The sequence below is a fragment of the Meleagris gallopavo genome, chromosome 1 (genome assembly GCF_905368555.1).
Source record: "Meleagris gallopavo chromosome 1, MGAL_WU_HG_1.1, whole genome shotgun sequence".
NCBI lineage: Eukaryota > Metazoa > Chordata > Aves > Galliformes > Phasianidae > Meleagris > Meleagris gallopavo.
In genome coordinates this window covers 170,232,674-170,257,246 of record NC_139404.1, presented here as the reverse complement: position 1 = coordinate 170,257,246, position 24,573 = coordinate 170,232,674, and the positions used below count along the sequence as shown (strand labels likewise).

Sequence of the window (24,573 nt, the reverse complement as noted above, 5' to 3'; positions counted from 1 at the left end):
ACTTCAGTGCCAATGCCACAGCATTTTATGTTACAACTCTCTGAATAATTAGCTACGGTCATCACACAGTTCGCAGATCTCCTCTGATTTTGATGAAGCCAGGGCACTGCTGGATACAGCAACGTTACCCTTTGGGGATAAAAAGAAACAGCAGCCACTGACCTTTGAGATATTAAAATGATCAAAAAATCTCTCACTTCTCTGAATGATAAGGGACCCTCTTTCCTTAGATTGCTTTACATTTTCCTCTGCTTCAAAAAAAAAAAAAAAAAAAAAAAAAAAAAGAGAGAAAAAAGAAGCATCTTCTAAAGAGATCCAGACCCCTTTGGGAACACTTCATCTGACACACATGAGGAGATGGGACGCCATAGCTGTGCTTCATTCTCTTCGTAAAAGGCATCTCCACCTGAGACACGTCTTGCGCTTTGGTTTTATTTCCTTTCTGCAGTCTGCTCCTCAGCCAGCTCTGTAGGTTTCAGACAGGAGGCCCCAATGAGATTTGTCTCCGCGATCACTGCTTTTACTGTTTTGCGCACAGAAGATTCATCTTTTTACTGGATCATTTCTCTCTGTGATAGAGGTCCTGAATTTCATTTATGTTTTGGCCACTTCGGAATGCTCTGGCAGTGTAATGGGGCATTAAAATCAGCTCAGACCACATTTGTACTCACTCTAAAGTACTTCTGCTCTGGCAGAGTGATATAAATTTGTTGTAGAGCACATGCGGATCAGACTTACTGAGTCCTGATTAGCTAACAGCTACATTGCTATCTTTGAAAGCGGCATCAACATGAAGACATCAGAGATACAGACTGCAGAGTATCTCTGTCCAGGGTATACACAGCATTCATCAATGGATGTAGGTGCCATAACAGCCAAGTGAGTCTGTGGAAAGAGCTAATACAGAATTGTGTCTAGAAGGACATCGTAAGGAGAGAAGCTCTGAGCTGGAAATATATCAGAAACTATAACAGAGAAGAGCGTTGGCTCATTCTTTTTGTGAATGCAGTCATGAAACTGAGGAAACGCACTGTGCAGCCAAAACTGCGCTGTAATGTTTGGAAGCCATGATCAGCTGTATATATGGAAAAAGGCACAAGCATATAATCAAACACAACAACCAATTGCCAATATCAGTAAGGACCATAGGTACGTATTAATGCATAACTTTATTTGTGCACAGCCATGGTTCGGCCCAGTTTGGCCTAGCTCCCTGACAGGGGGCAAAGGGACCCCACAGACTCATGCCCCATTGAAAATAGAGGCTGTGCTGACCCATGCAGTGGAGTACATCTGGGAGAAGCTGGGGTTTACAGGGAGGCTAAAGGTACAGAATAAGGCTGGAATTTGGAAATCCTGGTTTGGCACTTAAAGCTCTTCTGTCCCTATGTAGAGATCAACATGGACACAGAACTCCGCCCAGATTGCATTTCAGTTCTTTGACTTAAGTCATCAAAGAAAAAAAAGGTGGGATTTGGCTTGCCCTCAGAATACCTATTTGAGTGCACATATTTACAGGTGTCTTGTATGAGTTGAGTGCCCAAGATCCCACTGCAGACAATGGAGAACATAGGCTCAGCCCAATTGTATGCCAATGCCATTGGAGATATCCCTTTGCATCCCACTTGTTTCCCAGTTACCAGCTGAGAAATGTGCAAATTTTCTTATCTACTAACACTGTGCAACGCCTCTGACATCTAAAACAGCATGGATGCCTCTCTGTGGGCAACTGAGTTAGGCCCAAGATGCCACAATTTATGGGATAAATCTGATTTTGCCAATTCTTACACAAAACAGAAATCACACACACCACTTATCATACAGTTTGTACGGAGTTCATTGCAACCATCTAGCTTTGTTGGTAGTTTCTGCACCCAGTTCTCAGAAGCTGGACACCAGCAGACAGCACTGGCTGACCTTGGACATTATCCATGTACCCAACACACCTCACTGCAGACATGTCCCACACAAAGAGCTGACTGAGAAACATTGAAGAGATTCCATGATAAATGTTAACTATTAACAGTCAGAGCTGCTCTGTGCCAGAGCTTCATCCCACAGTAGATGAGGTGCTTGTCCTTTTATTAGCATTTCAATTGATTTATATTATACAAATGACATTTAGGGAAATGAGTTGCCCATTATTCTGCAGGACTCTCATTAAAGATAACCCTTCCTTTGACTGCCTGATGGCAAAGTTCCTAAGTGGATCAGTAGGAAGCACAGAGGGAATGGATGAGCTGTGTGGTGACTACTTTTAGTGGTGACTGCAGGTAATTAAAAAGACTATAGGTGTCAGGAGTATTCTATGTCTAATAGTGGCCTGAAAGTATTTTAAAAACATCTAATGATGGAGTCAATTGAGCTTTAAGAATCATTTAGGATACTAGCTTGCCCCTGCGTTAATCAGTAGCTTCTTTTTGATGGAGGAATTAGAAGTCAAATATTGGCTCAGTAGGTCTTTAAAGACTTTTCCTACTTGCAGTGTTGGCCATTATTAAACTGCAATGTTTATGCAAATTGTTGCGCAGAAGCCTGTTCAGTATCCAACAATGTTCCCTTGCAAACTCATTAGCTTTCAGCCTCTGTGTTCACAAAAAAAAAAAAAAAAACTCAAGACAAAATATATGCTGAACACAGTGCTACAAGCTGAGGGCAAATTCAGGTGCTAGGAGAACACGGTCATGTTTGGGAAGGAGTAGCTACTTACTGGAGGTGATGGTGTTTATTAGGGAAGAACTATCTGTCCAGATTGCATAGAGCTTTATTTTCATCTTGGCTCTTACCAGACCTGAGTTCTTTATATGTAAGTGTTTACAGTGTATTTACGGTGTACATCTCAACTGGACAGCCAAGGATCTGATTTTTCAGGAGAGGATTTAGTTCATTTAACTGCTGTGTGCCTGTGTCTTATCAGTGCAATGAGGTAGCCCTTTCTGTGCCAGTCCCTAGGCATTCCCAGGCATTCAAACTGAGAAAAATGAATGGATTTAAGGCTATTAGAAAAGGTCACATGCACCTAACTCATGTACATAGACTTCCATGTATAAGAACTCCCTCTGGAGGATTTCATAGTCATTTACCTCTTTCCATTGACAGCTGAGTTTAAACACTCCAGAAAGCCTAATCCTAATGACTCTGATGTGCAGTTTGGTGAGTAGCATCCAACCAAGTGCTTCAGTGTATACATTACAGTGCCTTGGTGAAGACAAAAAGAACCAGGTATTATTCCTAACCAGGAAGATAGAAGGAGAAATTTGGATAATCACATTTCTGTGTTGATCAATTTCCTGACAATAGGAAAAGAAGCCCAAAGAAAGTTGGAATTGCATCAGCTTCTTCAGCCCAAGTTCCCAGGCTGTGGTACACCTGCAAACCAGGTTAAGGAGGAAAAGACATGGTGAAACAAGCAGACAGCAACTCCTAAACATACTGATGAGCGATACAGCAACTCTGTTGGCAGTAATGCAGGGGAATCATGAAGCTTCTTGCTTACTGCACCACTTGCTGCCTTGGAGCAAGTACAGGGAAATATATCAAGAACTTTCAAAGCAGTAACAATAATAACAACAACAACAGTGTTCCTATACTGTTCTGTACTCTATGGTAAAAAGTCAACTCCAGACATAATGTCTGATGGGAAGCCTGAGGGCAGTTAAGGTGACACAGCCCAGCTGGACTAAGCGTGAATCAATTCACATCTTATCACCACGCCTTTTTCAGAACGTCAGAGTTCCCCACATCCACTTAAAGTGTTCTCCAGTCCTCCAGCCTGTTGCTCTGGACTTCAAGGCAAAATCAGAACCTTACTGACTGTAGCATGAAAAAAAATATATTTATAGTGGCTTTGATAGGACTTTTTTGTGCTCTTGTCACTTGGAGGATACCCACACCTTTTTTTGCTTTTCTGCTCCTTCATCCATTTTTCAAAGCTTCTCTGAAAATATCTTTTGTGCCTTCCTGTTTCTTTTCCAGTGTTCAATGCCACAACCATACATTTGGCTTTGCAAAACATTTTGAGATCCATTATTCATAAAAGCCTGTCCTAAGGAAGGGCCAGCTCACTCTGTGCTGTTTGCTCAGAAGGCAAGAAGGAGGAAGAGCAATAGAAGCATGAGTTAATTACTGCTGAGCAGCAGTGCTTCCCACCACCAGCCTCCTGTGTGAGGGCCTGGTGCACTGCCAAAGCTGTATCTTGCTGACAAGTCCCCTGGGGCTGCTTTAAGCAATGGCATTGAGCAGCTCACAGCACATGAACACAATGAGCAATAGGATATCAGTGATGTAACCCATGCTAAAAGACATCCAGAAATGTCAATGAGAAGCATCTTTCTGCCCTGCCACTTCGCGTGGCTTCACAAGCTAGGATGGTGTGTCCTAGGATACACTGTGAGATATCCTAAGTAGGCCTGCACCTGGCTTCTGAGCTTCCCCTGAAGTCCAAGATCACCAGTGACCATGCCTGATGCATTCACCAATACTTAGGATTCTCCTCACTCCTCAGTGGATTAGGGTTTGAACTCTAATTCTCTGGAGTGAAAAAAGACCAACGGATCACCATTTGTTTTCTTCACAAAGCACCAAATCTTTGGCCAATGCTAGCAACTGCATGCCCGGCTCAGCAACCATTTCACTGCTGTTCCATTTGTCTTTTTTTTCTCTTCTTCCTCCTGCTTGACCTCAGGGGAAAATTCTTGTTGTCTGTCCCAGTTTGCAATTACACTGCTGGAATAATTGAGCTGAAATGAGAAGAAGCATTTCCAAAGCCAACCATATCCTGGGCTGCATCCAAAGCAGCGTGGCCAGCAGGGTGAGGGAGATGATCCTGCCCTTCTGCTCTGCGCTGTGACACCCCCCCTGGAGTACTGCATCCAGATGTAGAGTCCTCAGTACATACAGGATAGACATGGAGCTGTTAGAGTGCATCCAGAGGAGGACCACAAAAATGATCCGAGGGATGGAACACCTCTCCTGACGAGGACAGGCTGAGAGCTGGGCTGTTCAGCCTGGAGAAGAGAAGGCTCTGAGGTGACCTGACAGTGGCCTTTCAGTATCTGAAGAAAGGCTATAAGAAGGAAAGGCACAGCAGGGTTTGATGTGATAAGTCAAGGGAAAATGATTTCTAACTAAAAGACAGAAGATCTAGATTGGATATAAGGAAGAGGTTTTTTACAGTAAGGGTGGAGAGGCACTGGAACAGGTTGCCCAAAAATGTGGACGCCCCATCCCTGGTGACATTCAGAGTCAGCCTGAATGGGGCTCTGAGCACCTAATTGAGCTGTAGGTGTCCCTGTTCATTGCAGGAGAGTCGAACTAGATGACCTTTAAAGGTCCCTTTCAACTCAAAATTGTATGATTCTTGCCTTTTTCTTTTTTTTGAGTAGCAAACATTTTGCTTTACTGCTTTTGCTTCTCCCATGCCTCAGAGCATGGTGCCTGGGACCAGTCTATATGACAAATCAGTATGAGAATTTCAATCATCATCTGTGTCTATTTACAGCTAGTGACATCTAGAACAGAGGATTGCTTGAAGGATACAGAGTACACAAACAAGAAAAGATATTGCAAGTTTTCAGTGTTTCTGTTAAAATGGTTATGGCAGGATTCTTCACCTCTATAATCCACTCACTACTACTAGTGCAGTAGGTGTCCTCAATGTTTCTTTCCTTATAGTTTCAACAGGTTTAGTGTGTTATTGCCTCAGTAGCTCATGCAATCAGCTTACTGTGAAATGTGCCCTTTTTGGCAGCTGCTGCACGTTGAGCTGAGCCAGAGGTCTGCTTTCAGGCTGGGGATACCAGAGCATAGAATCATAGAATCACTGAATTGAGTCCAACCCCCTTGCAATGAACAGGGATACCTTCAGCTTGATCAGGGTTTTCAGAGTCTATCCAGACCAACCTTAATGTCTCTAGGAATTAGGCATCCAACACAATTCTGATTCTCTGCTCTTTTGTGTTCCTACACCATAGACATGACTCTTCCCCTCGAGCAGCCAACCCTAAACACAACCCAATCAACCAACCAAAACCTCTGACTTCCTTTCTCTTAGTGTAATAAGGAAAGAGCATGTTTGCCACTTGAAAGTCAAACCCATCTCCTTTGTATGCCACTAACATCAAGGAGAAATTTGGTTCATTCTTCGTGAATGATTTTCCCTTTAAAATTTTTCTTGTATTTACTTATTCAAGCACATTATTCCATCCAAAACCAGCTCTGTGTCACAGCATCCCAAGCTGCTCCTCTCTTGCAATCTGTATGAACAAAAGTCCATCACATGGCAGTACCTCTGCAGCCCATCGTAAGCTGTGCAGCTCCCAAAAAGCAATTCTAAATGAAGAACAACCTTTCCCAACAACCTTTTCAGAACTCCACATGGACATCAGCCAGACACAAGACTGAGCTGCAGAGGTTGCATTAAACTCCCCATCTGCTCTTCACGCCGCTCACCACTGATTTATAACCCACAGTAAAGTCATTTGGCCCAAAACAAATCGTCGTGGCTCAGATGAGTGCACAAGAAACCAGCTGAGCCTTTTCTCCCAATGTCCCCAGGCAGAGAACGTGTCCTAGCCAGGAAAAATTGCCCAATATTTACGATTCCAGAGTACGTGATACCTGCAGCTATGCCACTCTCCAAATAAACCAGCAAAGCCAGATTTTGTTCTCATTTATGACACTTTCTAGGCATTGTCTCAGTTGTTCTGGGCACAACTATCCCTTTACTCATGTGTCAACGATGGCAAAGCATCCCTAAGGGCCTCAGCAGCTGTTTTGAAAACTCAGAGCAGTGTTCAGAAGGACACTCCAAGTTTGTTTTCACCTTCCAGGAAGACTGCCTTCTGTGGGGGCCCACCTCCTGGCTGCAGTGCTTCGCTCTGCCCCTGTGCTGAAAACTCTTCCACGGAGACCCTGCACTTCCAGTGAGCTGCCTGCCCGCTTTCGTTGGGCAAAGACCAGCCTCGGGTGCTGGAGAACGGTGCGTGTCAGCTGCGTGTTAGAGGGCTGCCGTGGGACGCTGCGCCAGCCGTTAGGACGGGCACGTATGATGGCATTAGTGATGACTTACATCCAAAAACCAGCGGAACAGAAGGATTTCGGGCAATCTGCGAGGGGACCCCGCAGCTCACCGCACCCGCCTCCCGCTGGTGTCGGGCCCGAGGCGGCCCCTTCCCTCCTCCGGCCGCACCGCCCCGGGGCCGGGGGCCGCCCGCGGGCAGGGGACGGGCGAGGGGCGGGCCGGGGGCGGTGCTGCCTGCGGGGCCGCACGGGACGGCGGCGGCAGCGGAGCCGGAGCCGGAGCCGGGCTGGGGCGGCCGCGACGGAAGCGGAGCGGAGCCGGGCGCGGTGAGCGGAGCCGGAGGGAGGGGGTTCCTCGGAGCCCGGCGTTGCTGCGGGTCTGGTCCTCTCCCTGAGGGCTTTGTGATTTGTTTTTTTTCTTTTAAGGGAGGTCAGCACTTGGCTTGGGTTTTGTTTTATTGGTTGTGGGGGTTTTTTGGTGTTTTGTTTTTGGGTTTGTTTTTTTCGTTGTTCCGATCGCTGGCGGGGCCGTGCCGCTGGTGTTGATGCTCGGAGCTGCGGGGGCCGCCCCGCTTTTGCCGTCCCGGGTCACCCGGTGCCCTCCTGCCGGAACCCAGAGCGGTCGCCTTTCACGAGCGTTTGACCTCGGTGTGCACCGGGCCCGCATTTGGTTGGTCCCAAAGGTGCTGTGGCAAGAACCCGGTTTTGTCCTTCCCGAGTCCGCGCGTTGTCCGAGTGCTTGGATGGAGCACTTTCTCGTTTCGGAGGAATGGCTTTGGCTGGAGGCAGGCAGGCAGGGATGCACAGGTTGCTTTCTCCTTCGCAGAAACGCTGCAGCTGGGGCTTGGGTGGTGCAGAGCGTTGGGTGAGCGCTGTGCATCCCCTCGGTGGCTCTCTGGGCACAAGGGGTGGTTGCCACACGTGTGTTCGTTTGCAGTGTTTGTGGGAAGACGACAGCAAAGGAACTGCTCGCTCTGCAAATGAATTCTAAGACCCCTATCCTGTGGGCTGGGAGATGAACAGAGCTTAGATTACACAGTCTGGAATAATAAACCTGGAGGGATGCACAGAAATGCGCCCTTTCGAAAGACTTTGTGCCCAGCTATGAGCTCTGGACAGTTGCAGTACCGTCTCAGCGGGGTAACAAAGTTTGGGACAGAGGAAGCAAAGCGAACTCTTCCCATCCTTGCAGATGTTAAGTGGTAGTGATAGGGAGATGATGAAAATATTGCTAAAAGCCTGGGCATGGGCCAGACTTCTTAGCATGTACGTAAGTAAAGAAAATTAGGAAGGCATAGTGAGTATTATTAAATGTAATTTGTAGATATTTATAGCAGAACTGGACAAAGATGAATAAAAGAAGTGTATGAAATCTGGAGTCCAGAGCAGGTACATGGTGCTGGCAGCTTTATTCCAATAAAGGATCCAGCTGGAGGATGGATATCTGTTTCTGTACTGTTTTGCTTTTCTGCAGTCATTTTGACCCTGTGCTGAGTTTTCTGAGCCTGAACAGTCTGAAATGACGGACAGCCTAAAAGTGGTCTCCTGCTCTTTGCTGTGTTGTCTAGAAGGGCCTATACCTATTAGGGATGGTGCTGCTGGCTATCACTGTGTGTCTGCTCTGGCATGCAGGCATGCCTGCCTGCAAGCTGCTGCCTGCCATGTCTAGGATGCTTGCACTGCTGTCAGCAGGAGAAATGCTGTTGCACCTGGAGCTGACGAGGAAGGGGTCCTGGGCTACTTCAGCATCCAAGCGTACTCTGATATCATCACCCATTTGGCGGGTGCACGTGTATGGAAATATTTGGCATAAGAAGTTATTGCTATTTGCATTTCGTTAACCTTTTCAGACGTAAAAGGCTGAGCGGGGTAGCTGGTGTCTGCCAAATGTCTTGGTTCATAATTGGGTCTTAGTGGTGCACTGCAAATTATAAATGGTGTTCTGTGAATTCCCCATCAGAGGCAGGAAGCAATGCAGTTCTCCTCCTGGCGCCCCATCGACGCAGAAGCATAAGAGGAATTAGCTCAGCCATAGAGCACATCTAGAAGTTACTGATGTTCCTGATGGGTTTGAGGCTTGGAATTTAAATATTGAGAAGTTGTGACATTTGCATCTCTCTCTGTAACATCCTCCTGAGAGCACTCCTGCCCCTGTGTCTTCATGACTGTAGTTGCCTCCTTTTCCTGGTTTGCACAGAGGAAATCCTGTTACGGCACAGCCTGTCTGCAGCGGTGTTGCAAAAAGCCACCTCTGAGCCTCGGCTGCATCTCCCCTCTCTGTCATCCTGGTGTTTGTTGCCCTTTCCCTGCTGCATCGGACACATCAGCTGCAGGCTTTGCATTCAGTGTCCTGGCTTGGGTCCTGTATGTGACATCCCAGCTCTCCTGCTTTTCCAAGATGTAGCCCCTGGGCTTTGATCACCCTGTGCTTCCAGCATCCATCTTCCTTCCTATCACCTTTGTATTTCCCTGAGCTTTGCCTTGTGCTTCCTTGTTATATAGGTGCCTTCTCTGTCACGTCATTAATTTCCTTGATACGTCCCAACACGTCCACTTTTGATGCCTTCTGTGGCTGTCTGATGTGGAAAGAAGCCCTCACTGCACTGCAACAAATCTCTGTCACTGGAATTAGTCTGGAGCTGGATTTGAGCACAGTGGTGTCCTCTAAGACTGGGACACCTGAGAGGCAGTGTCGCACAGATAACTCTATCTGGCACCAGCAGCAGTATCCTTCCATACTCTGTGATTAGCATTAGCTCTCTGCACTTGCTCCTTTTGACATTTCAGGTGCAACCCTGCCCCCTTATGCTTACACATCACAGCTTGGTTCGCTGCAATGCCTCTTGCAACAGAGTTTTATCGTTGTGTCAGTTACTGCACACCACTTTGCAAGCAATGAATGTATGTAAATGTTATGCACACACCTATAGAGATGGTAATGCCACAGTCTCTTTGTCAGGGGAGGGCATGCCAGCTGTGTTGGTAGGATAAGGATGGAGATCTTTTCCATTATACAGCTGAGAGGACACAGAGAATCAAAGCAGGAATATTGAGTACAGAAACAGAGTTACAGCGAGCAGAGTTACTGTGACGGTACATCTATGCCCAAATTCATGACCATTCGAGTTGTGAACCGCAGAACATTGTCAGCACTGAATCTGCTTTTCTGGGGAGAAGAAATTCTGAACCAAGATGGTGCATTAATAAAGAGTTCTGTTTAATATATCATGTAGTTTCTGTCCTAGCTTTATATTGTGCCAGGATTTCTAAGGTTTACGTGAAGTCTGCTTGATTTTCGAGGGCTTCATGCAGGCTATGTACTCAGATTGTTTTTATAAAATATATTGCAAGCAGTGTGTTACCTATTACAATAAGAAAGTGTTCTCTTTTTTCTCTGGACACCACTTCCTGCATAACTGTGTCACTAATTAGGGGTTGATAACCCTCTTGACTTGGTTCAGGGCCACGTACTGTTCAGCATGATATAGAGCTGCAGCACTGCTAGGGTTAACAGAGACCTGAAATCCATTCACTTTCAGATTATCCATATTTAGCCCTTAGGCTATCTTTCTGGTAGGTGAAGGGATGGGGTCTGGTATTTCTAAAGGTTTTTTTCCCCTTTCCGAGGAGTGACGCAAACCAGAACCCTGCAAGGTGTTAGCTTCACAGGTGAGTGCAATGGAGAATGAAAGCCAGCCTTGACAATCAGGACTGCTAGCTCTGGGGCTGGATGTTTTATCTGACAGGTTTTTCTCTGAGTAAACGGTGCTGAGGATTGTCCCACCAGGAGTCCATGCAGCTTCAGGGGGAGCTGCTTGTCCTCTGCTGTTCCGAGTCTTTGGCCACAAGCATGGAGCCCCACATCAGTCCCCTTGCTGCAAGTACAAAAGTTGGTGATTGGGAGCTGCTGCTAAGAACTAGGCACCAGCTAACAAAGTTTAATTAACTTCTGTTTGCTCTGAGATTAATTGTATCACTCCTCGCTCGCACTCATACTGGGTGGCTTCGTGCTCCGGATGGGATCCTCTGTAGAGCTATTTGCAGCCTCTGCAGAGAGGGACAGCAGGAATGGGATGACAGCTGTTAGAGGAGAGCTGAGAAGAAACAGCTGAAATATTTTCAGATATTTTTCTATATTTCCACTGAGGAAAACAGTCTTTCTGGCCTTCCTTTATTTTTGCCTTATGAAAATGTGCAGTCATTCCACCAGACACTAGATTTTCTACTCAGACAAAACTTTCAAATTTGAGGTTGCCGAAGATCAGACAAAAAGTTGTCCTATAAATGCAGAAATGAAAGAATCCCGATCCTTTTGGGTTCCTCTCCTCTTGCACTGGATCTCCCTGTCAACCTGCAGCCTCCAGGAGCACTCACTGAGGGTTCTGTTGCTTTGGCTGTGGCATCTGGGTCTGCATTTAACTGAAGAAGACAAGTAGTGAGATCTGAAGCCATTACGGGAAACCAAATGGCTGTTTGAACCTCAGTGTCTCCTCTTCCTGTTCATCTGTTGTCACTAAGCTTTCAGAGCTTGAATGTCTTTGATATTTGGTTGAATTTGGCAGGTGACCAACAGGAGCAAAAATAATATAAGAAAGACATAAAATGGTTGGAGAACACTCAAAGGAGGGCTACAAAGATGGTGGAGAATCTAGAGAGCAAGGAACAAGAGAAGCAGCTGAGGCCCTTGGTTTGCCCAGCCTAGAGCAGAGCAGGCTGAGGGGAGGCCTGATGGCAGCTGCAGCTCCTCACAGGGAGCGGAGGGGCAGCGCTGAGCTCTGCTCTCTGTGACAGCGACAGGGCCCGAGGGAACGGTGTTAAGCTTCATACTGCGTCTCTGGTGTGTTTTATCAGCTCAAGGTTTTGTAGGCTCTGTTCCTTTCGCCTCGTTGGAGACAGGTGTTGTATCACGTGAAGGGCTGGATGGGCAAGAGCAGTGCTCAGTACATGTCAGGGGAGATGTCTCCTGCAGAGACAAAGGAGAGCTGGAAAAGAAATAAAACCATTTATATTTCTTGTGTTTAAAATCTCTGCTGCAGAGATTTGTGCCTGTTTCCCCATGGCAGCCATTCTGAAAGAAACAAAGGGAAGAGAAAGATTCAGTACAATGAATGAAATTACAAGGCATAGGATGGAATTCTGTTACAAGAGGCAGATTTGCGAGAGAGGAGCTTTGCAGGGATTGTTGCATCCCCCTCTCCATCCTACCAGCAGCACCTGCCTCAGCCTGTGTGCTCCACCACCCAGAGGTGCACTCGCTGCCCTCGCACCCAAGCAGGATCTGGGTCCAGCCCTGGGGATGCCAATCTGAGGCTTTAACTGCAGCCACACATCTCTCCTCCTTGATGTGTAGATGGTCAGGAAGCTGTCTGCCTCTCTCTAGGTGGAAAGTCATGATATAGTCACTATTATCAAATACAGTGTTATCAAAACATTTGCATTTCTGTGATCCTGACTTTTAACAACTGCACTAGGTAATTTTCTTTATTGAACTTGGACAGGCTTAAACCATAAGTGATTCAGTGATGGAAGGGATGAAAGCAACATAACAATGCATTAACATTCATCCCCAGAGATCTGCTTCTCTAATGCAGTTCAAACCAAATGTGCTGAAAGGGTAGTGCTTTGAGATGTATAATGACTGTGACTGTCTCTTCTTTCCTGGAGGGGAATATCTTCTTGAAAGTGACCATACTTTGTTTTAATCTATGCTGTCTGGGATTGTTTTTCAAATATAAAATCAATTTACTTTGCTTTATTAAAGGCAGTTCAGGGGCCAGGTTTTCATTTGAAGTATCAAATGAATTTAGAATGCAAAAATCTACTAGCTTTCCATGTGTACATGCAATATTTAGTTTGAGGATTTCAGGTAAGTGAATTTAAACTGCAAATTGTCTGAAATAAAGAGAAAAAGAAATGATGGTGTGCAACATAGAAGGACCTGATTCCTGGCAGGAATTTTCAGATGATGATGCGAAATGAACAGAGATACACAGCTCCAGTGCTTATAGCAGTGCCAGGGGACAGCAGGGTGTCTTGGTCCAGGAGCACCTTGGAAAAGAAGAGGGGAAGGGTATTACTGAGACATGTTTCTGCAAAGCATAGATCAGGAGATAAGTGTGATTTTTGTATTATATGTGCAGTGCTGTAGGTGGACAGCTAGCAGAAATGTGGCTAGCAGAAATGAAAAACATGCCTAGACTCCATTCGCTTTGTTTTCCTCTGAAATTTCTGGCACTGAAAAGAATCAAAATTCAGTACTTTTCCTCCATGTTTTTCCTTTTTTGTTTGTTTGTTTATTTCTTTAATTAATGTGTTTATTGCTAAACTCTTCATCTTTTATTTATTTGCTTTTTTAGAGAGGCTTTTCTCAGCATGCAGTCCCTTTAGATTTGGGTGCGATAACCAACCACATCTGGCACATTGGCTTGCATTCTTCTGTCATCCTGCTTGTAAGTATTCCTTCTCTTTGCCTATATTTTTAAGGAGCGTGTTCAACTGACAGCGACTGAAAGAGTGGAAGCTTTAGGTCTGATCTCAGGTCACAATGTCTTTGCTTTGCATTGATATAAATAACTATAGTGTGCAGATGCATGGGAAATGTAAATGATAAAGGCATTTTGAGCCTATCTGAGTTAACTGAGCATCCTTATAGCACTGAGGGGTTCTTTTTCCCAGTCCCCACACAAAACCTCAAACAAAATATAACTTGATTTTGATCTGCAACCAAGCCATCTGGACTGTTGTCCTCATAGATTTTTAAAATCATAAATTTAAATCAGATTGTAATAAAAGATGAAATTAAATCATAAATTAAAGGGAAGACTTTGCTTGTGGCAGGAAATAGATTTTCCTTTTCCTTGTGTGCACTTTTATACTGAGTAAGTAGATGACTGATCCTGTTTCTCAGGCAGAGTGTAAAGGGATTCTGTGCTCCTGGAGAGTACAGAGACATGAATAAACAAGATCCTGTGTACTTGTGGTTTTCAATTGCCAAAGGCATTTAGTAAAGAAAAGGAAGAATTAAGGATCATATTCTTGCTAAACTCCAAGCGAGATGTCATGCTTTGGCTTCCCTACTCTTTCTACATTTTCAACCAAGTAAATTACTGTTAACTTCTCTTCTGTCTAGCACTGTTGTCTGGTTTAGTTACAAAATGTTAAAATTACACATTTTTCCAGCATAGAGCAAACTGCTTTTCAAGGCCAGAGAGTTCCCTGTATGTAAAGTTCAATCAGTACTTTGGTATGAGCATGTAAAGGTATTTTAATGGCATTAAATGCTTTGTGTTGCAAGTTGTTCATTTGTGGTGAAATAATCCTATATGGCAAAGGAAATGAATGCATAAAACAAAGGTGGTGGGACGGAAGATAGACAAATTAAACAAGAAGCTATCTGGCCTTCACATCTATATCAAATTGACAAGGGTTGTGAGAAGTCTTATTCTCTCACAGATCTAGTGAAAACTTGCTGCCAGCTTCTGGAGGCAGTAATAACACCATAATAATAGGACTGAGGATGGAGGCATCTTTAAGCATCAGGAGATTTCATACTAGAACTGGCATCACCTGGGCTGTCCTCTGGGAATCTGTACAATTACTCTCCTGTCAGGTCTGCTCCGGTGCTGAATGAGGGAGAGGGAGTTTTTTTCCAGGCCATGAGGGGATGATATCATTATCCACTCACTCTTGGTTCTGACTTACCAGAAGGACAAAAGAGAGCAGAGAACACATCTGTGAGCAGTGCAGGGAGCAGCCTCATCCCTGACTCCCTTTGTGCTTTCCTCTGCTTCACACACATGATCACTGCAAGTGTGCTTCTTCCATTTGCACCTCTGTGTCCTTCAGAACATGCATATCTGCCAGCAGGGGAGTTGGATCTCTGGAAGGACAGTATGCATGGAGGGAACGAAGCCTGTGCACTGAGGCTCTGTGGACAGATGCCCATGGATGAGCTTCACAAGTCCTTCCCTGGCTCATTGAAAGACTCCCTATCCTCCCCAGAGCCATTTGTTTTGAAGAAGATTGCAGAAACCTAATTTTTTCATTGTAGCACTGCCCATGGCAGTAAGGTTGGAGCTGCCTGATCTTTAAGGTCCCTTGCAACCCAAGCCATTCTGTGATTTATCCTCTGTCTCTGGGCTGAAATCAGTCAAAATGGTTTTAAGTTTTTAGGGAAGGAAGGCAAATGAATCCCATGTTGATGTCTGAAGGTAAAAGGAAGCTCACTGTTGGAACAATTGCAAAAGCAAATTAAGTTATCCACTGCTAGGAGTTGTTTACAATAAGAAAACGACTTTTTAGGATAACTTCTTACTGTAAAGAAGCTGATGGAAGACCGTGACAAAAGTATCATTTACCCAAAATTAAAAACACGGATTTCCCTAGATCTTTGTTTGTCTGTCTGCTTAAACACTTTGAAGCCTATGAAATAACCAATGTATTTTTCAGTCTGTAGTCACAAAAAGCCAGGAACCAAGAAAGCAAAGTGCTTATCTGTGGCTGATAAGCTCCAAAGAAAATGAATCTACTGGACTTATCTTTCCTTCTGTTCCTCATTGTTAGGCACTCAGTGTGTGAGAGTATGTGCCATTAACTTATATTTCACTTTATCTGGAGAAATAAAGTTGCATCAAGGTATTCAGAGTCATACAGCACAGGCAACTGCATAGTAAAGGATTTATGACGCTGGAAAATGTAAAAACTCTCTGTTTACTTCATGATTTCTTAGATAGCATTGCAGCCTCATTTAAAATTCACCTTAGATTGAACAGGGAGATGACTGATGTCTCAGCAGAGCTCAAGATTAAATTGCATGTGTTGTGCACAGCATCCTGGAATGTGCTAACTGATGAGACCTCCACCCCTGACCACACTGTGGTTTTCAGAAGTAGTTTTTATGATAGGTGCCATTAGAGATGTAAGCAGTTGATAGCTTTGGCGCACCTTCACAGACATGCTACTGCATGGCAACTGGGATTTAGCTCTAACATAGTGGCAGTTTCTTAATCTTTACCTCCCCACTTTATCTTGCTTTCTGAGAAGGTCAATTTGTCTGTCTCCCACTTACCATAGGATAGAATAAAAGATGACAAACCAACTGAGGCTGCTTGAAGTATCTGTCAGGTAGCCCTGTTCTCAGAATAAGAGTGAGTATCACCACCTTTGAACAGTGATTTATACAGAAGACATGAATGGAGTAACAATGCACAAATGGAGGATAATACTTGCATAATGGTCTGTTTGAAAAGTGTGTATAAAGGACACCGTGTATCTGGCAAAGCCTTGTGTGCTGGCCCTCATATTTGGGGATTGAAGTAGTAGAATAAGATTTTTCTCTCTTTTATATCTAAAGCCAGCAGAGAGAGGAGCTGAAGTCTGTGCCTTCTTTTTTTTTTTTTTTTTTTTCTGTAGTGTGTCTCTCTGTGTCAGTATTTTGTCCATCAGAGCAGCAAAGCAGTGTAACAGTGGAGTAATAGCAGGGTGGAAACTCAGACAGATTGGAAAGACAGAGTATGTATGGCCTGGGCCAGCAGTGGGATTGGACTCAGTGATTCATGAAGGCTCCTCAAGTTGCACATCCGTGTCCTAGCATTACAGAAGTGACTCTGAGAAGGTCGCCTGAATCCATCTACATCACAAATACTGAGTCTTCCTGCAGACAGGTCCTAGTTCTCTTGTGGCCGGAGATCATTCAAGAAGCACCATGAAAAACAAGAGGAACACAATCTTCTGCTTTTAGAGTAAGAGTTCATTTCCAGTCATTCAGCAATAGAGCTTTAAATTTAGTTTTTAGCTTAAGGAAAACACAGATTTCCAGCTGTAGAAAAGGGAAAAGTATGGACCACTACAAAAGTTGAATCCCTTGATCGGTTTACAGGTCTCAGAAGACAATGGGTTTATTGAAGTTAGCCACTTCCAATTTTCTCATTATACTTTGAAGATAGAGATAAACTTCATAATCATTTTGCCGGGACCAGGTTTGGCCTTGACGTTGTTTTGTGTAGTTTTCAGAAATACACAAACCCATTTACAAAGTGAGAAGGTGAAGCCAACATCTGGCTTTACTGAGGGTTATTCCTTTGGGAGGAGTAGATCTCAGAAGAGAACCAAATGGTTGCACTACTTACCTCCTCATTTCAGAAGGAGCAGGAATTTGAGCCAAGGTGGTAGCTGTAGTGCACAGAATAGAGCTGCTCTTTGAAGCCAGAAGGCCTGGTTTGCCTCATGGCAGAGGTTTGTGTAGCTGCATTCAGTCCAGAACTGAACTTCCACCTGACAGTCACCAGCTGAGCTGCTCTGCCTGATTTCTAGCTCTTTCTGCGGTGCTAGGATCACATCAGGGAACTTCATCAGGGATCAGCATTGGATCTGTTTTATTTCTGTACACTCGTTGTGCCTTTCCTATGAATGCTGTTCAGATGTTAGGAGACGATATGGTCACGCTCCCATAGGACATTGCTGGTAACTTACTTCAGTTGGGTACAGATGATTTGTAGGGCTTTAAGGCTGAGCAAAACCCAGTGTTTTAGGTGTGTATTTTTAAATGCGTGATTAAAACAACACACTTTGCTTTTTTTCTCTTCCAAAAACATTACTTAAAGAGTCACTTTAGCTGAAGATGTATGATGAGATCCGGTCACATGTTACATCCCTTTGCAGTGTGAGTGATGCAGCTGGGATGTGGGCCATAATCATTTGGAATCGAACTTGATGGTGCCTCTGATCTCACCACAAAATACTCAGTTAAAAATAGCCCAACTGGTATTGCAAGACCTATAAGGGCTCTGATCTAGCAAAGCACTCACAGCTCTGCTTAACTGTAAGCTTCTGATTAGTCCTCTATAAGACTATAAATTTTTACTTGCTTCAAAGGAAGTCTTACGCCAAAGTTCTTCCTTGTATCAGGGCCAAAACCATTAATGGTAAAAGTAGAACACAGATTTCAAACTTGTGAAGAATTTAAAGGCTTTTAACTTCTGCCATATTAAAGAATTTATGTGAATTAATTCCTTAAGTTATTATAGGAAAATTCAATTATTAATGGATCTGCTTTTCATTATGACGAGTAATCAAGGATAAACATCTTCTGTATCAAAGCTTATCTTTTAAAAAGGATAAATTAGCAGTAAGATGCTTAACTACTTCCAGAACACGAAATGAACATTGTTGTTCTGTTAGTTAATTTTGAATCACTAAATTAGAGCTAGTTCAAAGGGACTATAATCTCATAAGGATCTCTCTGTTCAGTCTGTTGTGATTCATTTCATAAGGTGCTTGTAATAAATAATGCTTCTCGTTGGGATAAATGCTATTAGTGATATAAAATTGTTTCTTTTAAATATATTTTAGATGTCTGTGTGAGTTATATACCACAAGGGTAGGAATATTTTTATTTGATATTTGCAGATGCAGTTTTGTACGCCTGTATATCTCGTAGGCTTTTGGGATACTTGATGAAGGTTACCAGAAGCTCTGCAATAAAACAACATCTGGAATGTAACCTTTTGTCCATCAAAACATTATGGATGTGAATATATTAGTAAATTGATCCAGGCCAGGCCATAGGCCTGTCAGTAGCTCTTGTGTTGAATTAGTAGCTGGCATGGTTTCAGCCAGCTAGCCCTCTGCAAGCCATGCCTGGACATATGTGAGATTAGCAATGACCATCATTCATTCCCAAAGGCAGCTTCAAGTTGACCATCCTGTCCATGGACATAAAGAGAGTTCAGCCATCTTTGTGCAGTGTGCCATGCAAGTTGTTCTCAGCGCTGAAGAATAGATCTGACTTGTTCTATTGAGCAGTACAGATGCAGTTGTGATGTATATAAAATAAATTAGGATTAAAAAAAATAGGATTAGATTCTACATTCTGCTTAACATTGTCTTTGTTCACATGAGGTATGACCTCCTAAATGTAATTCACAGTGCAAAAATACCGCGAGTAACCGTGCAAATAACTTCAGTAGATGCAAAGCATTTTTCAGTAGGTGTCTTCAAGGCTTCGTGAGAAGCAGCAGCACCAGATACAGAAAAGTATCTTATATTTCCTAAGGAGCTTTAGTTCAGATTGGAACTTTTGTGGTCAAAGCAAGTGTGGAAAAGTGTCAATCTCTTGAAAACAGAGGAACTTTTCTAAGCTAGCAGAAGTAATAAGGTTAAAGGAAAAAAAATAGAGGGCAGAACATTGCTTAGAATAGTGCTGGGACACTTCAGTGGAAACACTGGGAGATACTTCAGCAGTTATGTAACACACAGAAGGAGATCACATACTTCTGAATCATTACTTTAAGGTCCTCATTCTGTTTTTCTTACTGTTGATGACAATTTGCTCTCTTCATTGACATGAAAATCAGTGGGATTTTCCTCAAAGCCTCTAGCTGTGAGTTAGAGATAATTTTATTAAGCTGAGACCACAGAACAAGGCCTAAAGCAAAGTCAAAATGAGAGGGACCATACTAGGAACTTAGACATGTAGGGATATTGCCTTCCTAGTGGGGAGGAAATAGTTCCTTTCCTTGCTGTGCCCAACCATCCGGAATGAGAGGTTGACCACAGACAGCGGAAATGTTTCAAACTAAAAGAGGGGAGGTATAGATTAGATACAAGGAAGAAGTTTTTTACAGTAAGGGTGGTGAGGCACTGGCACAGGTTGCCTACAGAGGTGGTGGATGCCCCATCCCTGGAGACACTCAAGGTGAGGCTGGACGGACTCTGAGCACCTGATGAAGCTGTAGGTGTCCCTGTTCAGTGCAGCGGATTTGGACCAGGTGACCTTTAGGGATCCTTTCCAATTCTATAGTTCTGTGATTCTATGATGGATGGATAGAAGGATTGTACGTGGACAACTACATAGAGAAAATGAGCCTCATTTCCTCCATGCTTACACCTTGCATGATTTATTCTGTATCAAAACAAAGGCAATAGCTTACTGTGTTTAATTCAGGTAGGGCATGTCAGCTTTTTACAAGCAATTCTCTACCAACAAGCCTTCTCATGCTTTTCCAGGCTGCATGTGGGAATTGACCACTTTGGTTTTAAAATAAAAAGCAGGTCAGCATACCTCCATCCACTCCTCTTGTTCTACTCTGAACTTGAGCACCAGTGTTTCCAGGTTTAAACACAAAGTGGCTGAAGGCAAAGCTCTGCTGCTCTTGGGTAATCCCCTCTTTTTTTCCTGAGCTGCTAGGGCTGCTTGTTTCTTCAGGGTTTTGCTTGTAGGTGTCAAAAGCTGCAACACTTCATCGAAACGTGCGTGCCATTGAGATGAGCTTCACAGTATGAATGTGAGGTGCATTTTGATCTTTGAAACCATCGGATCCGTTTCATAAATAAGAAGTCAGGTCTGGCAGATTTTCCCATTCTGGTCAGCTCAGGTAAGACTGTATGGAATAAGTGGCCAAAGGTGGTGGATTTATCACCCACAGTGGTGTTGTTGAGCCTTCCTGACAAACTGATGTCTTGAGAGGGGTTTTTCATTCCGTGATTAGATTTTATCCACGAGACAAATTTGGATTCTAGTATGCCTGTCCCATGTAAAGCACAAAGCTACTCTTATTGGTCTGTTCTACAGTCAAAGAAATCCTGGGAAAGAATCAATTTTATAGGATTTATCTTTATTCCTTTATTTTGGCAAATAGAAACAGTAGTTAAGTAATGCCTCCAGAATTGCAACTCTTAAGAACTGGATTGTTCCAAGTACACAATAAATAACATTAGCTAGTAAATTAATCTTTCTTTTTTTTTTTTTTTTTTTTTTCCTTGCAGTTCTGAAGAACACACTATTCCTTTGCCCTGGGCTTGAGCAATAAAGGGTAGATCTGATTGCTGGTTGAACTGTCACCTCTTCGCTGTGATGGAAAAGTGCTCATTTAAAACAAGCCCTCTGTTATGCTGCTAAAACTGCCTCTGAATACAAGATCTGTGGTGATTGTTAAAACACAAACCTCAAAATGTCAGAACCCGACCCTTCATCTGGTTTTGTAGGAAACATGGAAAATGGGACTTTTCTGGAGCTATATCCCACGTCACTTTCAACATCTGTGGATTCATCACCTGGCCGTTTATCCAACGTCTACGTCTATGTTTCTATATTCCTCAGTCTCTTAGCTTTCCTCCTTTTGCTATTGATCATTGCACTTCAGAGGCTGAAAAACATAATTTCTTCCAGTTCCTCATACCCAGAATATAACAGTGATGCTGGAAGTTCTTTCACTAATTTAGAAGTCTGTAGTATTTCTTCCCAGCGGTCTGCTCTTTCAAACCTTTCTTCATGAAACTAAATGAAAGGGAATATATAGGGCATGAAGAAGCTTTGTCTAGTTTCTAGGGGAGGTAGTGCATGCAACATTTGCCTTAGGAGACGACAATGAAAAGGTGGCATTTAAAGTTTACTTAGTTTTTTCATTCCTTTTCTAGTCTTCATTTTCCCTTTCCTGATGATTTTCATTTTGGATAATGACTCTTAATCATTGTTTCATGCCTGTAATTGTGATGCTTTTTTTCACACGTATGTGGTGTTTATTAGGAGTATTCCTGCCAAACTGTAATATGGTTCTAAGTAGATGTGTCATTTTTTTCTGCTCTAGTTGTGGCCCCTTTCCTGGTTTTGTATCAATAATACATTGTTTTTCCTTTTTTTAATTAGAAAAGGATGAAATCTCTGTTGCAAAAGTAACAAAAAATGAGCTTAAATTATCAATATAGTTTGTGGGACAATTTAAAGTTGTTGACATTGTTTCTTTTTTCGTTTTTCTTGTCTTTTTCAGTATTTGTTGGTGTTTATTAAATGCAACTAAAATCCATCTCCTGAAGAATGTTACATTTATTTATCTGTACTTCCAAATCATTCTGGATAAAGTTGTCTGTATTTCAGTTTTTGAATCTCTGAAATCTTTGGCTAAATTAGTAAAGCAACTACAATAATTATGGTCATTGCTGAATGTGTAGAGGTATTTTTGGACTATGCTGCAAATAATTTGCCTAACGACTTATTCCTCTGGGGGGCAGCTTTTGCTTCGGAATCACACATCTCACAAAACTCCTGTGCTAATTGTGCAGCCTATTGGTACTTGGGTACCAGTACAAACCAATGGCTTCTTTTAGGAGATCCATATACCGTGACTGTAGCTAGTAGCTAAATAGCTCCTGGAACTATCCTTTCTTTAGGCACAAGATGTTTGCAAAGCCAGCAGGAATGGAAATTATTTGGTCTGGTGAGGGTTTACTGGGGTGGACTTTGCCTCATATTTCACACATGCACACTGGAGTGGAGGGGGGACAGAAGATGCTCCATTCATAGGCAGACCTGAGCTTTGACAATAAGGAGATGCATCATGTCCTTGCAGAGGGTTGGAAGAGTTAGGAAGGAGAAAGGCAGTGGCTCTGCTCCTTTTCTCCATGAGTTTAAGGAAAGGCCAGAGATGGATGACCTTTCTCAACCCTGCTCCTTTTTGCTATGCTGTAGCCTGGGTTATGATCCCCTTTGCCTGCAATAGATGTTAGCACTCAGTTTTTGCAGTCAGATAAGGAGCATTATTGTGAACAAGAGCTTGGAACCAGCTGTGAATTAAATCAAATTATCAGAAAAATTACTCAAAATGCCAAATGTGATCTACCAGGATTGCAGCCCCATGCTGTGCTGTGTTATTCCTTGCTGTCCTGATTGCTGTGTGTGAGGATAGCCTAGTCCTGCAACTCAGATCCATGACAATGCTCCTCTGATGGCACCATGACAGTCACTGGAGAGATCAGAGGAAGGCTATGGAAATGCCACTGCTGTATCTGTTACTGGGGTAAGAGCGTGTACAGCTCTGGGTCATCAACAAGACACACAGTCTTTAAGAGAATTTGGAAACTTCAGTGTAAATACAGTCATTAAAAACACAGCTGTTCAATGCCAAACAACGTGCAGATGATATTAGTTGCTGCTTTCAGTCTTTCAAAGTGAACCTGCAGTATGTGGGTAATTGTTAATTGATCATGGCGTTGATTAGCTCCTTACAAAAGACAATGAACTTACTGACCAAGAGATAAATTAAGGCCACAGGAGCTCTGAGACAAACTGTTTTTATAAATTTTGGCTCTCAAATATTTTATTCAAGGACAAAAATTCCTTGTAGGTTACTTTTTACTGTAATTGATGATAGGCCTGGGAAAAAGACTGTAGTATTGAAAAGTGATCAGCAAAGATTATTGCCATTCCGAAAACTGTTCAACATCCCAAATCTGTAACAGAATGTATTTGTGTGTTAACTTGGAGATAAGAATAAATGAACTTTAAACCCAGACAGGCAGCCATTCAGCTATCCTCTGTTAAACTGTTGCTTCCTTTACTGCAAATGCAGAAATTGAATCAAAACCAGAGATGAGAACGCAATCTGAGTTGGGTATTTATTCCCAGTGGTGAGGTTCTTTTTATCATCTTATGCTTATGGATGCACAGATACTTACTGTTAAATACAGACTGTTGAACACCACTGGCTTTGTTCAGTGAACAGTTCAGTCAAACTTGATGAGAGCAAAAATTATTTTTCAGCCCTGCAGAGAGGGGTCTGCTGGTCCTGGTGGACACCAAACTGACAACTGGGCTAGCAATGCACAATTGCTGCAGAGAAGGCCAAGAGCACCCTGGGCTGCGTTAGTAGGAATGCTGTTAGCTGTTCAAGGAAGACAATGGCAAAAAATACCTGCAGTGCTGGCTCCAGTTCTGGGCTCCTCGGTACCAGAAAGGTGTGGGTTTCCTGGAGCAAGCCCAGCAAAGAGCCATTAGGCTAATTAAAGGACTGAAGCACCTCCTCTGAGGAGAGGCTGAGAGAGCTGGGACTGTTCACCTGGAGAACAGAAGGCTCAGGGAAGGAAGGATGGGAAGCCAGGCACATCACAGTAGTGCCCTGAAAGATTTTTCTGATTTTCCTCTGTAAGCTTAAACTGTTGCCTAGTTTTCCTACAAATATCTTTTACCTTGTAAATGATTCTTGTCCTCCTCCCACACAACATGGTATTAGCCCTCTTCTTTTGCCTTCTGACCCTGTGGTGCTCTGATGAGGATGATGCCCATGGACCATCATGGTACTCTGCAATTCATCTTCCCTTCAGAGTCTTCTTTTCAGTGAGACCACTGGGAAAGACATCTGTGTGGGAAAGTTATTTACAGAGCCCATGCACCTCCCATTCTCTGTGGTGGGACTATTTTGGCTGCATCTGTCACAGCTGCCTAAGGAAACACAGAAGCACAGCCCGGCTGTGCCTAGAGCTGAATGCCCTTCTCATGCTTGCATGCTTGGACACTGTATGAAACATGGGCTTGTCCTTACCTATGTCCTTGGCATATGATAGAGCAGGCTTTAAGCTCCTGTACCCTAACGGTACTATAGGATGCAGCCAGTCTGCACTCACAGAATCATCACAGAATCATGGAATCGTTTGAGTTGGAAGGGACCCTTAAAGATCATCTAGTCCAACCTGAAATCAACAGGGAAATCAAACAGGCGAAGATGCTGCCCCAGGCTGGGACCAGGCCAGGGACACCTTGCAGATGCCACATGAAGATGCTTT

At 43.5% G+C, this 24,573-nt stretch overlaps 1 protein-coding gene across 2 annotated transcripts; it reads left to right on the top strand.

Moving 5' to 3' along the window:
• The first annotated feature begins 6,882 nt into the window (after positions 1–6,882).
• SERTM1 (serine rich and transmembrane domain containing 1) lies at positions 6,883–23,303 on the top strand. 2 transcript variants are annotated; one of them, XM_085216004.1, is made up of 3 exons: positions 6,883–6,979; positions 13,377–13,469; positions 20,785–23,303. In XM_085216004.1, exon 3 carries the CDS (start codon positions 20,970–20,972, stop codon positions 21,291–21,293), a length of 324 nt encoding a protein of 107 aa, XP_085072130.1. In that variant the 5' UTR covers positions 6,883–6,979; positions 13,377–13,469; positions 20,785–20,969; the 3' UTR covers positions 21,294–23,303. The 2 variants fall into 2 exon arrangements, with proteins under 2 accessions (XP_085072130.1, XP_085072129.1); XM_085216003.1 differs by lacking the exon at positions 6,883–6,979 and adding an exon at positions 7,058–7,347.
• The last annotated feature ends 1,270 nt before the right edge of the window (positions 23,304–24,573 follow it).

What these genes read in the sequence shown, in the direction of transcription:
- SERTM1 (XM_085216004.1), top strand. Translation starts at nt 20,970, where the DNA reads ATGTCAGAACCCGACCCTTCATCTGGTTTTGTAGGAAACATGGAAAAT.